This window comes from Anser anser, assembly GCF_964211835.1.
Source record: "Anser anser genome assembly, chromosome: 1".
Classification (NCBI taxonomy): domain Eukaryota; kingdom Metazoa; phylum Chordata; class Aves; order Anseriformes; family Anatidae; genus Anser; species Anser anser.
Genome location: NC_139720.1, coordinates 157,350,280 through 157,368,951, shown reverse-complemented (window position 1 = coordinate 157,368,951; position 18,672 = coordinate 157,350,280). Strand labels below are relative to the sequence as shown.

The window sequence follows — 18,672 nt, the reverse complement described above, 5'->3', positions numbered from 1 at the left end:
TCCTCTACTGAATTCCCGATTTCCTAATGCAGCTCCATTTGCTTTGGATTTGAACAAACACTTGGGGTTTTGTTGGTATTTTGAATGTCTGCCACTTTTTGATGAAACCCAAATTTTATCAGAAAGTTATTGAATGTTTAACCCTTTGTTTTGATACATAGAAATGTCATGTTCACAGATGCATTTATGCTACATTTACAGGAAATCAATAGGCTCCAACTTCTGTTATTAAATATGACTACGACTTATTTTTTAAAATATCACTTATCTGATTTCCTAACATCCATTTCTTTTATAATGTATTTTTATAACAGTTTCTTTTCAATGATCATATTTGCTTAATTTCTGTAATAGGCAAAGACAGCCATATACATACCTTTTCTTTTGGTTTAATTACAACAGACAAATGCCTTAACACCAAAGGTCCATCTAGACTGTAAGTGAAGTTAACATTTTCAAATGCTATCATTCCTTGACTCGGCCATTCAGGTGGTGGGTGCTTGTTGGTTTCCCAAGGGGCTTCTTTTTCAAGATCTGTGTATTCCATTACTCTTTCTACTGATATCATCTAAGGGGAAGAAAGAAGACAAGTATCTACAAATTTCAGTTTATTGCACATACGCTGCATACATACATACATATATATATGTATGTATGTACATGGATTTTGACAGTAAAGATTCAATGTAAATTTTTCCAGAGTTTTTCTTTCAGGTACAGATAGAACTGCTTGGTACTGTCCTATACTTACTTTATACTACTGAAGGAAAAGAAAGAATGAATTTCATGTCTTACTACAGACTCCAATCTATCATGATACATAAATCCACACATAACCATGAATTTCTAATCAGTGGGATAAATTACAATTTTAAGTATGTGCATAATTGTTAAGAAATTTAAGCTATGATAGTTATCTGTCAGTCCTGGCTAAGATGACACCATTTCACTGTGTGTTAGGAAGACAGCTAGAAAAGAAAATGCCATATGAACTACAGGCAGATCCAAGATAGCTACCAGCATCAAGTTACCAGCTTCATTTTCCCTTTTTTGTCTTCCTCATTACCACTGCACTAACCCCTAGCAAATCTTTTTAGTATGTTTGTCACAAGCAATTCCAAAATCCAAGATAGCTTTCACCATATCATTGCCTTAATACTCAGCAAAACTTGTTTTCCTGAGCATTTTAAACCAGATAGGAAGGAAGTGCAGCATTTGCTGCTGTCCCTAGTCTTGTGGGAGGGATGACAAACAGAAATTGAACTATCTAGACACTTTTTCTTCTCCCTCAGGAAAATAACAGAAGTTCTGTTTAGGCTCTGGTGTGCATCCCTCACCCATACATCTATTCTGTACAATTCATTTTACTTAACTGTAACCACACACAGGTGTATTCTGAAAAGGCCATCATAAAGACATCTAGTAGGCTTACATTGCCTGGAGTGGCTTTAAGGCCAGAAGTTACCAGGCAATGAGTTCATAGTATCACAGAATCATAGAACAGCTTGGGTAGAAGGGATCTTAAAGACCATCTAGTTCCAACCCCTCTGTTGTGGGGGGAAGGATGCAATCCACTAGATCAGGTTGCCCAGAGTCTCATCCAACCTGGCCTTGAACACCTCCAGGGATGGGGCATCCACAGCTTCTCTGGACAACCTGTGCCAGTGCCTCAGCAACCTCTGAGTGAAGAATTTCCTCCTAACATCTAATCGAAATCTCCCCTCTTAGTTTAAAACCATTCTCCCTTGTCCTGCCATTGTCTGACTGAGCAAAAAGTTGCTCTCCATCTTGTTTATAAGAGCCCTTTAAGTACTGAAAAGTTGCAATAAGGTCACCCCAAAGCCTTCCCTTCTCCAGGCTGAACACCCCCAGCTCCCTCAGCCTGTCTCCACAGGAGAGGCACTCCAGCCCTCTGAGCATCTTTCTGGCCCTCCTCTGGACCCTCTCTCACAGCCCCACGCCCTCCTTGTGCTGGGGCCCAGCCCCGGACGCAGCACTCCAGGCGGGGCCTGACCAGGGCAGAGCAGAGGGGCACGATCCCCTCCCTCCCCTGCTGGCCACCCCTCTGGTGGTGCAGCCCAGGACGCAGTTGGCTGCTGGGCTGCAGGCACACGCTGCTGGCTCGTGTCGAGCTTTTTGTCCACCAGCACCCCCACGTCCTTCTCCGCAGGGCTGCTCTCAGTGAGTTCTTCTCCCAGCCTGTGCTCAGGTCTTGGATTGCCCCAGCCCAAGTGCTGCACCTTGCACTTGGACTTGTGTCCACTTGGCTCGGTGTCATCTGCAAACTTGCTGAGGGTGCACTCAATTCCATTGTCTGTGTCGCTGATAAAGACATTAAACAGCACTGATCCCAAGACAGACCCCTGAGGGACACTACTCATCACTGGCCTCCACCTGAACACAGAGCCATTGACCAGCAAAGTTCTCTGACCTCACTGCCACCTGCCCTTTCCACATTACAAAATAAGCTCCAAAGAAAAACATGTAAAGAAAGACTAACAGAGCAGAATAGAGAGGAACTGTTCTTGCCTCCCCCAAATACAGTCAGTCCTTAATAACAAGGGATTCGTGTTGGATATCCACCTGTCAAAGAAGTTGATGCTAATCACAGCTCCATAAAATGATCACCATTCCACAACAAAGGCAGCTAGTGAATGGTGAGTCTTCCTCCTCCAAGGCATTTCTGAATTACAGCCTCAAACACAGTAACTCGCTACACAGGAACCCCATAGATTTACGCTTCCAAATCTTCCTAACTGGTACAAAAAGAAACCCTGAAAGCTTTCTTCCCATTTCTCACCAAAGACTGTCACCATTACCTTATTCATGAAAATTCATGATAAATGCTCCGAAGAAGCAGCATGCTAGACAAAAATAAATAAATACAAACCTAACATTATGATTTATCTGTTATCAAACAGTTTCATTCCTTTTACTAAAGGAACGCATATATTTCCTACAGTATGGTCAGCAAATCGTAATTACAATCGTAACCTTCAACTGTCAACATAAAACAGAAAAGCATGCTTATTACGTAGCATGTTCTTTTTACAATCTTTTTTTTATACACTGACTTCAAAAGTAGATAGGCAAAACAGAGCACGTTAGTAAATATTGTAAATTGGTGGAGGGTATTTTACTTCGTTTATTTTCAATAACACACTCAGCAGAACAAAACCGAACTCTCAGCAGAATATATGCTTAAATACTTGCAAATATTTGTTAACTTGCACCAATTTAAGGTTTAAACCTTTACAGCAATTAACAGGACCATAAAAATTGCAATGAGAGATATAAACAAAATTTTAAGATGCAATAATGCAAAACAAAAATTAAAAATCCCAAATCTAAGAAATCTTTAAGAAAAAAATCTTACTTATACAGGGATTAATTTTATGTAATTTTAGCTACATGCAATGCAGATATCCCCACTGTAACTAGACAGAATCCTTTCTACTGTAAAGGGTGATTATCAAGGCTCCCCTACTATCAATGGAGAGGGATGATTCATCTGAATAGACATTCAAAATCAGTCAGACAAATTATACCCTAGAAGAGGCTATTTTTCTCTACTCTGCTGCCTGTAAGTGGTGCCTCAATTGCTTGCTAAGGTATTAATGTCCTAAGTTAATTAAGAAGAATCCCATCCTTGAGGCTTTGTGTCACAACTACAAAAAGGAAGCAAGAAGCAAAAAGGAAGAAGTAAATGTTACCAGGTTTTCAACTTCAGCACTTTGTCTAACACCCCACTGGAACGTTCCCATGAGAGTGATTGCGTAAGACAGCGCCAAACCAACCTGCCCCGCATTCAAAGCTGCAGAACAAAGGAAAAAGAGAATCAAATAGGTACACTGGTAATTACACAAAACTCTAGTTACCTTCACTTTCATGAGGTTACTTACATGATGGAAGTATCACAGCCAGAATTTTGTTTGGTTACACCATCCTTACCATCTGTGTGATGATGAGTAGCTCCGGGCAGAACAGCTACTTGCAGCATTTTTATTTTATTTTTTTTTCAGCTTTGGAAATTATCTGTATGTCTGAAAAGACAATCTTGATTCTTGGCTTTGCACTTTATCTAGGAACTGAGGCTCAATCTCAAAACCATACTTACACGTCTTGCTAATGTCATCCCTACCCCACTAAGCATTAGTAATTTTTCAGTCATTTTCTAAGGGATTTACATCAGCCCCTAAACCCAAGCAAAAAATTATTGTAAAATGATTTCAAAATAAGTTACAAACATTTATATCAACTCTGCACAGTTTTAAGTGATCAGATAAAATAATAGGACAGAATATTTCTTCCCCTATTTACATAAACTTTTATTGTGTTCAGTGGGTCTGCTCTCGTAAAATAAATTAATTTTGTCTGCCCCAATATTAAGCATGATTGTCTTCTAACTAACTTGAACTTTATCCTAGCATAGCTCTATTGACTTCAAGAGAGCTACTCCTTATCCAGAGGCAAGGAAAGATTCAGAACCATTGTTTTGACTTGTCTTTTTGCATTCTAATAAATTCAAACCTAGCTCAAAATTTTCAGTGTCAAGCAGCAGTGTTCAAATTTTAAAGCACACATGCATATACAGAACATGTCCAAAAGAAAAAGAAAAGAAACAAAAACAGCAAATTAGCACTAATTTTCATGTCCAAGATAATTACTTCTTCCTTCATACTTTAGATGACTATCTTGTTCTAGTACATCTAACCCAATTACATCCTGGATGATGCATATACTAATGACAGTTCATGAGTGACAGTGAATATAAAATGTATTATTACAAGGTGATTTTCTTTCTCCAACTGGCCTATCCTGCTGATCCAAGGTATTAGACAAGTATCCCTAGGAATTTTAGTTTGCCTTTTGGCCTACTGTGCCATGTGCAGAAAGGAAAAAAGTTGTTAAGAAGCAGCTCTGTGGGTGTTTCAGTATGAAAAGCAAAGCCCTGTAGGGCTAAAAAAGAAAGGCAAAGGTGGGGAAAAAGATTTATTTGTTGTTATTGCTCTGAAAGCCAGAATCTCAACAAAAGCAAAGACTACAGATCTGCAAGTTTGTTTGCACATTTGGGGATGATGGTAGTTGCATGCCTAAGCCTGGAAGATGTCTGAACTGCCTCCAGTATTTGCAGAAAAGGAGATACGGACCCAATGCCCTAGACTGAGGAAGAGATCATGATCTAGAAAGAAACATTTAACTTAATTACAATCCTTAAACAATTAGAAACAGTAAACTATGAAAAAGAATTAGACATCACTATACATGGTAATTAATGGGTGAACTCTTTCTAACATCTGTACTTACTCTTGGCGAGAAGCAGGGAACCAAAAGCAACCACTATAACAAAAATGGCACAGATGGCATCCAGACGCACAGCGAACCACCTCGAGGTCGTCAAAAATAGAAACCAGGCCTCTAAATGGTATTTTACAAAGACATTAGTGGATCATTAGAAAACTGAGTTGTATAATAATAATAAATTAATTCATGTTGATATTGTGTTTCTTTCTTTTTTTTTCCCCCTCCATTTAAAGTTGTCATCTTCAAGTGCACATCTTTATGGGCAGATGATGATCAGAATATTGTCCAGTTTTCCTGGAATACTCTGACCTAGTTTTCACACTAGCAGCAACCAGGGCTAGTATAAAACACAGTAATAAAAAGAAGAACATTCAAGGCCTGAAGCACAGCCCATTTATTTAAAATGGAAGCCTTCCCCTCACTGTAGTGGACTTGGGATGGGAGTTTTGTACAAACAGCAGAAGAACAACTACATTTGTTGTAGCCAGACTACAGTCTACAGGCTTTTAAACAGAGTGTATCACAACACAACTGTCAGAGCCAAGTCTTTAGAAGACAGCTGCAGCTGGTTAAGCTCCCATTACAGGCAGAGAAGAGCTACTCAATACATTCAGTGGAGCTACAGAGCTATTCAAGTGGCCAAATGCACGTATCTACTTTTGGAGAAGCTCACAGGTGGACATTTCCACAGGGCACCTGCACCTAGGTGTCCACAATTTGGTGCTAAATTCCATCCCAGACAGACATTCTGCAGTACAAGATACAGGAGACAGCAGCAAAAGACATCGAATACAGAAGGCAAAGTGTTTGAACTCAAGGCCAAAAACAGAAGTCAAACGGCCGTAACAAAGTATGGCATTATTTATTGCTTACGATGCAGTTGGATGAATCATTCCAGCTGCTACCAAGTTCCAGTAAAAGATTACCATCCCACCCTTTCTGCATTGCTTGTCATTACTACATGTTAAAAATCAGTGCTGTTCCAACTGGGCAACTTTTCCTTGGCCCAGCGTTGGGGAAGATTCAAACTAGAAAAATCCTTTCCACAAAAAAAAGGGAGGAGGTTAAGTCTGTTTTTATGCCAGATCATTTTGGATAGTCGAGTTATGGAGTGATCAAATCAACAACTCAGCCAGCAGAACTGCAGGTAACTCCTGGAGGGCAGTGGGGGGAAAGAGTGAGGATGACAACAGGCAGCCAGGTCAAAGCCAGAGCTGGTGACCTCTTTACATCAGCTCTAACTGCACGTGCCTGATTTAGCAGCTGGTTTCATTAAACAAAAGATACTGGGTATGGTTTAACGGACAGTCATATCCCTAGGCTCAGGTAATGATATATGCAGAAAGGAGAGAGACATCAAGTCACAAACCTCGTTTGAGAAATGCAATTCACCAAGAAAATGTAAGTACCTCTCTGAAACCCAGGAGCTGAGTATCCCAGGAAATAGAGCCGATGACAGCTCCCTGGTGACATGAAAGGTCATTTTTAGTGCAAGAGCATAGCTGTAAGACCAGGAAATGGGACACCTGTGTTGTAGGTTTTCAGCTCCAAGGTTTTGCTCCACTGATCCTGTTTTACAGGAAGGTGCACTAAATTGTCTGCTGGAGATGGATCATTCCGCAATCTCCCTGTGTAATCGGGGCCACTGTGTGCAGGAACATGACATTCTTGGGAACTAACAAAAACTCTTCATGATGCAACTTGTGGTGACTCAAGAGCTCTCTTATAGAGATGTTGCACTGGCAGGAAGGAAGCTCAGGCTTCGGTCAGACCTCAAGTCTTTTAGATGTTTTTTTTTTTATCTACAGGTTATTTAACATCAAATTCATAGCCACCCCTGAACCAGGGTTTGAAGGGAGTGTTCCACTTTCCAGGCTCAGCCTTAAATAGAGTGGAGGAGACTACTCCAGGCAAAAGCACTAAACAAGAACGCTGCTGGCTGGAAGAGCCTTCTGTGATGCAGGAAAGAGTTCAAACCTCTTCGGAGCACTTAAGAAGCCAACACTCCAACTCTGTGAGCTACTATGAAAGGCTAATCCCGTTCTATCAGCTATGGTTTGCACGCATTCAGTATCAAAGAAACGTTCAGGGTGGAAACAACATCAAGAGATATCTAGTCCAACCTCCTGCTCGAAGCAGGGTCAGCTCTGAGGGCAGATCACGCTGCCCCGTGCTTTATGCAGCTGAGCTCTGACTATCTCAGTGGATGGAGCCTGCACAATGTCTTCAGACAACCTGCTCCTCTGCCTCACTGCCCTCATGGTGAAAAGTTTTTCATACCCAGTGCAAACCTCTCCTTTCAACTTACACCTGTTATCTCTCTCCTCCCACCATGCACTACTATGAATAGCCTGATTCCGTCTTTTTTGGTAACATCCTCACAGGCACTGGAAGGCAGCTATAAAGTCCCTTCTAACCCTTCTCCTTCTCATGTTGGAAATGTCTGGTCTCCTCAGCCTCATCTCACGGGGAGACCTCTCCTCATAGTCCCCAGACTGGCTTAGTGGCCCCTCCAACTGAACTCACTCCTGTTTGTTAGCATGTTTCCCATATTTGGGGTTCCAAAACTGGATTCCAGATATAGTCTAACAAATGCTAAATGAGGGGGATAACCACATCTCTCTTTCCACTGCCTGTGCTCCCGTCAACAGGGCTCGGGATGCTGTTGGCCTCCTTTGTTGCCCAGGCCCCCGCTGTTCCGTTTGAGGACCTAAAACCACATGCACACTAAGCAAAGTGGCATACGCCAAATACTTCAGTGGGAAAAACACCATTAAGCATGTAAGTACACAAAACAGGGCAATTTTAAGCACTAAAGTTTCATCTCAAAAGCAGGTTCATAAGCTGCTCAGCAGGAGTGTTACTGACAGTTTGGATAGAGATGGATGCATAAACTAGATTGGAAAACAGTGTTTATGTTCCTTTGACCTGACCCTAAAATACAAGAAAAGATTTATATAGAAGGTCACAGTCCTCTTTGTATAGTGAAACTTGTATATGTAGTTTATAAAGATGCCTTTTAATATAAAATTTAACCAACTACGTGTTCTCTTACTACCAGCTACTGAGAAATTGATTTGGCCAAATAAGTAGCAAGATGAAAATACTACAAAACAGGAAATTCAAATCTAGAGCTGCCTCCTTGGAAGGTGTGTTTCCTCAGTCACAGTTTAATGGGCTCAACACAGAGTTAAGTGGGCAAGTTTCTATGGCATGTGATAAACACACAGTCAGAAAAGATCATCCGGTCTGTTTTGGTCTGAAAACTTAGCAGTCCATAAATGAGAAAAAAGCCACAGGATATACTCGTATACTTTATGACAAGGAAATTCAAGGTCTTACCTAACAAACACCGAATTGCAAACTTGCGTTCTGCTGCACCTTGAAGAACATTCTAATACGGAGTATTTAATTGACAGATAGTAAAAAGTGCAAACCTAAATCGTATTTCTTTTCTTGCAGAATACTAATATTTTATACCTTCTGGTCATGTTAATACTGTTTTTATGTTTAAGCCCTGAGTGCCACTCAAAGTAAAAAAGAAGAGGGATTTACAGAACTTTTCCAAGATGATCATTTAGATATTAATTATCTCTGCCCACTCCTAGCACATTACTTAATATTAAACACTTCATAATATAACTTGTCATCCCCCCCACACCCCTTAAAGTTGGAATCCAGAAAAATGTCAAAATGATTCTTTAAATATTCTTATCAGGCACACTTTAAAATGTTTATCTTAGACATTGTTAAAACATAAGCACGGGTATTTCAAATTATATTACAGCCCAAAGTAAACTCTCAAAATCTAGACAGATAATAACTTTTTTGTTCTAACAGAGAAATTTTACCCTAAAGAGACAAATGCACAGCTCCTACTGATTTTAATGTACATTATATACATGTCGCTGAGGGCAAAAGATATTTCCCTCCTACAAAGCAAGCATTTGATTTTTCACATCAATTCATCACAAACCTGAGTGGAGGTCTTGGTGTGCATCAAACAGTTTTTGAAATCTTTCCTCTGCTTTCAAAGCCCGAATAGTCCAAAGTCCCTGGAGGGATGATGACAAGTGGGAGAACACTGGACTTCGAGCTACAAAGGGAAATGAGAGTAACGTAGCAATAGCTGACAGGCAACATTTAATTCTTTTTGTACCACACTAATGTTTAATCCTTTGTATTTAACCATACAAGTTACTGTACTGCATACTTTTAGAATAAATATGCTATATCTTTGACCAAAGTCCTCTTACTCTGTCAGAATCAGACAGGCAAATTAATCTATACAAAAATGTCTTCAATTTTTAACAATTACTGTCACTGAAGAAATTCTTTGAGCTTTATTAATGACATGAGGCAAACATGTTTGTTGTTGGTAATGCTTAATAGTTCCTAACCTAGTCAAGTTAACGTCAGGCACGAGAATCAGATTACGTCAGCCACACCATTAGTATATGCGTGTAAGACCAGTGACTTAGCATGCTCATAACTAACTTTACTTATAGATTGTTAAACTGACATACCTGAGGTTTATCATTACATGAAACAGGAGTTAAGCATGTAATTCACTGGTTGAGAAGAAAGGCAATAAGGAAGCTATTTTCATAACAAAAGAATCTTTGATGGATTGTCTATAAAATGCTAGCATTTCACATAATAGTAAGCAGGGTTCAAACTAACATCAAGTCCCACCAAGCTACATACTTGTGGATTCTAGACGTTTAATATCTCTTGAAGTGTCTAAGAAATATCGTCGAAGAAAAATGAAAAGAATAAATAGTGGAATTAAGGGGATGAGTATCCAAGGAATCACTGCCACAGCCACAGCTACCACACCAAAAATCTGTAGGAGAGTCTGCAACACAATAGAAACAAAATAAAAAAAATTATTTGCCAGAAGAACTTAATTTAGAACATGTATAAAACTGTTTAACACTATTGAAACGCTTAAATGTTTAAACAAAACTACCAAATTTTAGAGTGGATGCATTGCGTAACATGAACTACATCTAATTTTAAGCAACTTGAAGAATTTACAGTAATACATAAATTGACTAATTGCGCAGTTTATGGTTTTCTTATTAATTGCTTTTTATTTAAGAAACATCTTTACAAAATTCATCGACTGAACATTAGCATCTCACCGTATGGGCTATTCTGTGACTGCTGTAACAAAATAGAAAGTAATTAATGGAATAGACAAATCATCTTTTATGAACCCAAGCGATCTGGTGAATGAATCAGTGATTGTTTTTACTCCAGGTAAAAAGAAAGACAGTTGAAAGACTGATTTTCAGTTAAAAGACTTGACAACTGAAAGACTGACTTTCAACAGACTTGTAAGTCTTTAACAGAAACAACTATGCCTCATATAAGAAGAAAACATGGTATCAGAGAAAGTGAATTTTCTCTTTCCAAAGGACTGTATTGTGAAATGTTACAAATAAGAAGATTACAAATAAGAAGAAAATGTCAAACATTGCAATGAAAAGCTTCACAAGAGGCTAGTTCTACCAGGTTCACTTAAGAGTACAAGATGGATGGCTGGGCTAGGCCTGAATTTACTCTTAGAAAACTAGATATAGGGTGGAATGAAATTTCGTTGTTTAGGACAGTGGATCCCAGTCCAAATTTTTCAATTTTTGTTTTGTTCAATTTTTTTTTCCAATTTTTCAAATTTTATGTTAAAAACGTAGACCACTGCAGACCATTTTACATCCTTCACATCAAACTTTCGGTTTGAATATATTGTGAAAAAAACAGTATCTGCACACAAATTCCTTTCAGGACACCAGCTCGGGGATTGCTGGCATACTGAAATCGGTGTGTGCTTATTTGCTCCTGGAAAAAGAAAAAACAAACAAACAAACAAACAAAACAACAAAAAAACCCAAACGCACAACGAAACACACAAAACAGAAACCCACCCTGTACAAAAAACAGACCACAGAAATTCTAGTTCAATGCTAAATTCTCGTATTATATTCATTAACACATTTTTTTAGAGCTGTCAGTATTTTCCAAAACATCTCTTCTTTAAAGACTGTATAGAAGCCACCTTCTTCATCATCACATATGATGCCTAAGTGGATTCCAGCAGAATTTTCTCTTTGCTTGACTTTTGGATGCCAAAAATGCATTAGAGACCATCGTATCCTGAGAACGTGTGTCTTGCAGGCTTCTGTCCCATTATCGATGCATGAAGTTGGAAAAGTTAAGCAACAAAACAGCTCAGACTGGATAGCAGCGAGCTACCTGGTTTTTCAAATGCTTTAGGTGGAACTGCATATCAAACAATGTGTTTCCTGTTACGCTTCTGGTAGCCTCCCCACACCCTGTACAACCAAAACTGAGCACAACCTTTTCCCCTACATTTGTGCTTTCTCGAGGTTTCTCCGACTTTACCCTAATTTCACCTGACCAAAGAGCAAACCCACACACCTTATGCATTACAACTGCATGAGTCAGCACAATTTAAGTCTTAGGCTCTAGGCAAGATCTTAGCTCATGATAGAAGATTTATCAGCGTAACAGCCTCGCATGTCATAGATCCTCAAAGCACATTACAGGGTCCCATAAATCTATTAAGGAAAATAGCTACAGGGTAGGTGTGGGGCAGGAGCTCTGAAGGAAGCTGTATTGTACTACTCCACTGCTCATCAGTGGGCGAACTTATCGATGGCATCATGTTGTTCGACCTTCTAGATACACAGAGTAGATTGCAAACATTTTACCTAGATTTCATCATGGAGAGGTAAGGTGGCAGTGAGAGTGCATGGTATTTCACTCGGATCAATTACGCGAATGGTTATGTCAGCACAAAGCAAAACAAAGCACCCTGACTCCTCAGCAGCGCTGCTGTCAGCCCTTCCCTACACGTTCTACTTCTCCAGCATTCATCAGAACCCCACGAGCTATTTTGGTTTTATTGTGAAGACGGGATAAGAAGGGAAATGCAGATTCCTGACCTCCTTCAAATTTTCTACTGTCTAGACCACTGCTTCCCCCAATATTACTCTTTGCCTCTGCCAAGCCTTTCAGCCATCCACATTACCTAATTTCTGAAGGCTCCCTCACCTCCATCCTCAACAGAGATCCAAGACAGTTCCTTCCCTCTGACAACACACTCCCAAATCTGGTTTATATGTCTCCTGCCTTCCCCTTCTCCCTTAGTAACCTCTGCTGTACTGAGAGTCGATCCGTCTGATTCCTAGGCAGGCACGAAAAGCAGTCTCTGTTCTGCCTCCTCACACTATCAGCCACAAACAAAAAGTGAAACATCGAGGAAAGCTGCTTCAAGGAAAAGAATTACGAGGAAAATAAAACATTTCTTAAAAAAAAAAAAAGGTGCTAAACTGAAGTTTTAGTGATAATAATCTACAATATGTTGCAAAGTGCCGGTAGAGGTGGGAGTAGGACTATTAGGATCCAGCTCATGTAAACAAAGCCTTGCTACGACGAAAATACAGGGAAGGAAAAGATGGTTAGGATGACTAAAATAAAAATCTGACACCGCCTTTGGAAGGAATTTTAGATGAGCCTGCACCACCTTATCATTATAAAAATTTATGATAGGGTGGATCAGTCATGTGTGTTGTTTTTTGGAAAACCAAACTTGCATATAAATTAACTCTTAATGAAGCAGTCTGAAAGCCAGACACAACTATTTGCAGACTGTAATCATGCAGCTACTGTGTGAGGTAAGGCAAAGGTTCTAGTTCCTGAGTTTCACAACAGACAACCAACCTCTTCGGCTGAACTTCTAGCAGAATCGCCGCGTGCTAGCAGGAGGACCCAAGAAAATCAGCAGGTTGACGATAATGGTAACACGAGCAGTCAGACCGCTCTCTTCTCTGGAGACGAGCAGTGACCTAGGTAGCCAGTTTACACAGCAAGAAACGCTCAGGGCTGGGTATCTAGACCTTGTCTAGCAGAATCAGCTTAGGGTTGAAAATCAAAAGGCTAAGCACAAAAGGAAATTTCCCTACATCAAAGAAATACAGCCTATAAAATCAGCACCTTTTATCGTATTTCTTAATTGCAGCATTTAAAAGTATTTTTTTAATGACTATGCAAAAAACAATACCCAAATTAAAAAAAAAAAAAGAGCTGAGTAATTATGTTTTATAGCTATCTACACGGTACTGGAAACAGAACCATCTTACACAAAAATCAACAGATGCAGATGCTACCAGGACTGAAAAGCCCTGGATGCGAGGGAAAAACTAATTAATTTGCTTCCAAATGTGTCCACGTTCAAATCTGCTTCAGTTTCCCTGGAGAAAGAAGAATGTCACACTCATGGACCAGTCCTCAGAGCACGTACTTTATCCTGAGAATATAGAAAAGCCTGTGCTGTTTCTGTTGGGGTCATTGCCTTGCTTGCAGAAGTCCTGAGAGGCTTTCCTCACGCTTTGGTCAGCCACACCATTCACTGTAGCTTATTTTTCCTCAAGAAACCTCCTGTCTTACTGCAGTCCTCCTCAGAGCAAGCATAGCCTCCTATACGCCTCTGGGGAAGTGAATGCTCTGATCAGCACATTCATGTGTGAAACACGTGCCTTCCCTTCATCTTCTGATGATCTACGTATTTGTAACTCTTACAGATACTCTGAGTGATATCCTGGAGTTTCTGTCTCCAAAAGGTTTTGCTGTAGGAAGAACAAGGTATTTCTGCACAACAACCACACAACAGAAAAAGCATTTAACGCAAGGTAATGAAACGGTAAGAAAAGAACCATAAAAATCTGGAAAAACATGAGATCTGCAAATCTCAAGCTATAAGCCTTTCCCTTTGTTACATAAACTACACCATTTAGCTAATGACAGAAATCTTACAAGAAATTGTAAACCATTTGGAGCCATTCATTAAAGTCAACAGACTGAAATGCACAGGTAAAATTTGGAGAGTTCAAGCTGTCTCAGAAGAACGTCCACCCTTCCACCCACAGATCACTGCCATTCTGTACCAGCTGTGCCCCGAGCTCAGTATTTCATGCTTGACTTTGAAAAACACAAGTGGAGCCCACGAGGTGGGATTTGAGACTCAGAAACCTGAATGTAGGGGTCCACATGTGAGCTACACAGCTAAGCTCCTGTCCCATTTACCTAAGTTTACAAAGTGATAGAAGCTAGCCTTGATGTGGACACTTAGTGACCCAACAGTGGGCTGAAACACTCAACTAACTGTATCGACCAGGTGCCCTCTGACTGCAGCCCAAGCATCTACAGCCCAACAGGCAGACACCTGAATTTTGATGACTGAACGTGCTGTCAATTCCCACCCAAGAACTGCAGTGATCCAGCACTGGTTTTTATCAACATTTAAGTGGAAGTCAAAACACACCTCCCCCCAGCTCCTCTTCCCTGGACCCTAAAATGCGCTTCCAAGGATTTATCAGCCCATGGACACTGCCAGGAAGCCATACTAATTTAATAACAGCAACTGTTCATAAACAGGATTTCGAGTTAGCAGCCTTAACTGCATTAACGTAGGGCACTCTCAGTCAGGCTCTGCTGCCTGAAACAAAGCCAGGTCAAGAAACTACAAAACCCCACTCTGTCCGTACACGCTTGGCATCCCCTTCCTCCTCCCCTTCCCCTGGCTAAAATTATTTCCTCATTGGCTCTGCCAAATAACTGCACGCACAATCAATCCCTGATCCGGTTCTGACATTCTCCTTTTCCTTGAACGCTTCTTTTTTGGTTTTAGTTTGGTTTTGGACGTGCTTTGTCAAACCAGACTGTTTGGACCGACCGTCACGCAGCTCTGTTAAAGCCCAACTGTGTGCGCGGTTGGCTGTGCTGGCACGCCAGAGGACAAGCTTCCCCGGTGAGGAGACGTCCTAATGAGCAGACCAGAGCTCGGACCAGCTGCATCCAGCGCAGCATATCTAACCACACTGTAGATTTTTACATATTTTTTTTTCTTCTTTATTGCTAAAACAGAAAACATCCACACAGAAACCCATTACCTCCGTACAGTAATCCTCGGACATAAACAGCCCTACTTTGTTTTACTCAGATAAAGTGACCAGTTGTGTAGCCTTGTCTTGTCTTTAAACTATCTTTTGAATAAAATCTATGTTTTTTCTTTCCAAACTGATTTAAAAAGGTAGAAATATGGTTGTTTACATTATTGCTCGCATCAAACCATCAGCAAGAGATTTGTCTAGAAAAAGCAAGACTTACGAGTAGAGGAGGAAAAATGTTGCATATAACTCCAACATTTGAAAGACATCTCAGACACGGTCGAGTGACACGAATCCTCGACAGGAATGACAGCCCTCAGTCAGCGTTAATTTAACCTTAGGAAAATGTACATCCACAAGAAGATTTGGGAATATAAAGACAAGACAAGACAACCAAAGCACTGAAAGTGGGGAAAAAGGCATAGCTTGGGAAGAAATTAAAATTTTAATTTCAGATAAAGTGATTGAAAGAAAAAAAAACCAAAACATAAGAGCTAAGCACTGCCAGCTCCACAAGCTTCAAAAACAGCAAGCTCATGTTATCTTGTATAAGATGCTCTCTCCTCCTCAGAATCTTGCTGTTAGTAATGATAAGCCCACGAGGTTATGTGACTAAATCCATGTCACTGCAAATGGCCTGAACACGTCTGTCAGATTTACCACGGAAACGTGTTTGAAATTAGCAATCACATCTTTAATGCTAATACCTTCTTTTTATTCTTGTCTCTATGAGATAGCCTTTCTGGATCATTGTTTTTCCAAGTGAACAAGCATACACTTAGCTCCTCAGGGTAGATGTTTTTTGTGCCACCAACATGCTTATTCATTTGACTTGGCATGCATTTTGCCAGTAAGTGAGAAGCCTTAATATTTGTTTGAGATCATGTTGAACTGTGTCCAAGTGTTCTCTAAAAAGTTTAACAAGTGACCTTATAGCAAAAAGGGTGTTTTCTTTAATACACTGGCACTGCCACCATTCTGTTGTATTTAAACAGCATCCTACCATCACTAATCTTTCACCCCACAATAAACGTTAAAATAGGTTTTCTGGCACCTCGTGCTAAGATCTCATGCAGGTCTCAGCCCCAGCTCTCAAAAATCACCGTCCATACGTTGTCTGAGACTTCCAAGTACTGATGCTTTAGAAACACATGTACAATCAAGCTCTGGAGTTTGTGACACTCAACATACTTGTCCTTTAAAACTTTGCACGAAATTCCTACATCATATAGAGGTTATTTTCCTTTTAACCATAAATTATCTTCACTCGTGTGTGAAGTTCGTCGTCAGGGCCCTTTGGCCATGGCAATAACTTAGTTCCAGCTAATACAGATTTTCCACGAAAACACAGGCTTTTATCGGAGCCAAAGTCCCAGCCCCTATTTACGCATCCCTACATGCGGTTCCTGTTCATACCCACTGCACATGGAAGCCATCGCCTCCAATACTGACCTGTTCAGGAAATATACTACGGTGCCCTTTGTACCATGACAAATACATCGTCCCGCGAAACACCTCGGATGCCAAGCACAACTTCACATGGTCGTTTGAGGAAACAGCAGTAACCAGAGAGAGTGTACGACACGCGTACACGCACGCTTTGTTTTCTCAACAGCTCGTGCCAGAACCTGCCTGAAATAATACAGAAAAATGCCTGGCACCAGCCAACCCTCCCAGCGTCTCTCTTTTTCTCAGGTAGCGGAAAACATCCCTTCCCACCCTATCAGCTTAGGGCTTTTGTGATCTGTATGTCAACAAGGAGTCTAACACACCCCGTGCTCCCCCAGTAACACCAGCACGTGTGGTCACTGTGTTGGCCGATCCAGCTGCTCCGAGGTTCCCAGTGTGCTTTTATAACTCCTCTGCCAGTCCCTGCTGCCAAAGGGGTGGCGTTTTTTAAAGGAAATTAAGAAATGGTTGGGCAATTTCTCTACCTCTCTACTACCTCTTTGAAGGCACTTCTAAAACTCTTCCCCAGCCGTGTTAGTCCAACACAGCTCCACTAAGCACATCAGATCCCTGACAAAATCAGAAAATTTCATTCAGCAACGGGTACGTTTCTCATTAGTACTACTAGACGTGGTGCATTTCCTACTTCATTCTTACTCTTATGTTTAGTCTTTTATCAGCAAAGACTGACTGACCAATATTTGTCCTTGGTCTTATTCTGCTTACAACCCTTCTAAAAGGGGGTTTTCTTTCAGTCTTTTTTTTTTTTTTTGGAGAATAAAATCAAAATTCAATAAATACTTCACTGCTTTCAGGATAACAGATTATAGGAGGCAGATCTCACAGCCAACACAAAATGCTGCAAAAAAAAGCAGATACAAAAAGGACAATTTGACACCTCCATCACAAAACGGCGGATACTGGGGTATTAAAAAGGGAAGGGACCACAGAAAGCAGTCAGGCTCCCATGGTCTCCCCAGGTAACATCTCCTATTGCCACTGCTGGAGAATGAACACTGATCAAGACAGGCCATCAGCATTACTTAGCATTCTTACGTGATAGTCCATTCATTTATTTGCTAAAATACTATCCACCGCCCCTGCAAGGGATTCCTCTGAACCAATGATGACATTAGTGTAACCTGTTTGTCTGTACTGTGCATATTTTTCCCCAGTTCTTCGAAATGTCTGGCAAAATTTTGCTTACCACAAATGCAGCTGCTCCGTATGTTGCAGTTTTGCCACTCCGGCTTTAAGCTATATGGACTTTTCCACCCCAGGCCTCTTGTCCTTAATGCCAGAGCAGCCCCCGCCCTCCCTAAGAATACCTCATTTTCAACTTTGTGACCTTTCCTGCTCAGCCAAGCCTAATTGTTTGGCCAGAAGTCAGTTCAATGCAATCTCAGCAATTTTAAAAGCTTTCTGCTACATTTGAACTGCGGGCTCTCCTGTTATAAAAAATATCAGTTCTTCAGTAACACAGGCCTTCAGCCTGACATCAGTTACAAGCTTTTAAGCATTTTACTGTTTGTTCTTGCTATTTAAAATACACTACCTCCTGTTCTTCTCTTGTTACTCCCCGTCCCAGCAGATGCAAAAAATGCTTTTTAGCCCATCTTTGTCCCCCCCTCCCCCCCAAACTTCCTAGAGCTTTGCAACTCCAGTAGCGCTATAAAACACTACTTTCCTATTCAGAATAAACTCGATTCATAATTCTGAAGAACTATATGCTGTTTTGCAGTCCCTTGGTGCTAGGATGCCCAACAGTGGCCTGACGTGTCCATCACCCACACTGTAACTCACCCGCACACCACCACACGTTTCATCCAGTTCAGCCATTCTCTACAGGTGCACGTAAGCAAATAAAAAGACCTTTTATGAATTTATTTATTACAAACCATCCACGCATACACACCAGAGCAAACAACTGACAACAGGTCTGACC

General features: G+C 40.7%; 1 protein-coding gene across 5 annotated transcripts in view; it reads right to left on the bottom strand.

The window, feature by feature from the left end:
* The window catches only part of ABCC4 (ATP binding cassette subfamily C member 4 (PEL blood group)), a 151,669-nt gene that overhangs the window by 40,515 nt on the left and 92,482 nt on the right, over positions 1 to 18,672 (bottom strand). For all 5 annotated transcript variants that reach the window (XM_083820072.1, XM_083820073.1, XM_083820074.1 and 2 more), the window contains 5 exons: positions 10,012 to 10,162; positions 9,281 to 9,400; positions 5,308 to 5,418; positions 3,714 to 3,814; positions 377 to 568 (listed from right to left, as the gene is read on the bottom strand). In XM_083820072.1, the coding sequence (XP_083676198.1) occupies positions 377 to 568; positions 3,714 to 3,814; positions 5,308 to 5,418; positions 9,281 to 9,400; positions 10,012 to 10,162 (675 nt within the window). The remainder of the gene's footprint in view (positions 1 to 376; positions 569 to 3,713; positions 3,815 to 5,307; positions 5,419 to 9,280; positions 9,401 to 10,011; positions 10,163 to 18,672) is intronic.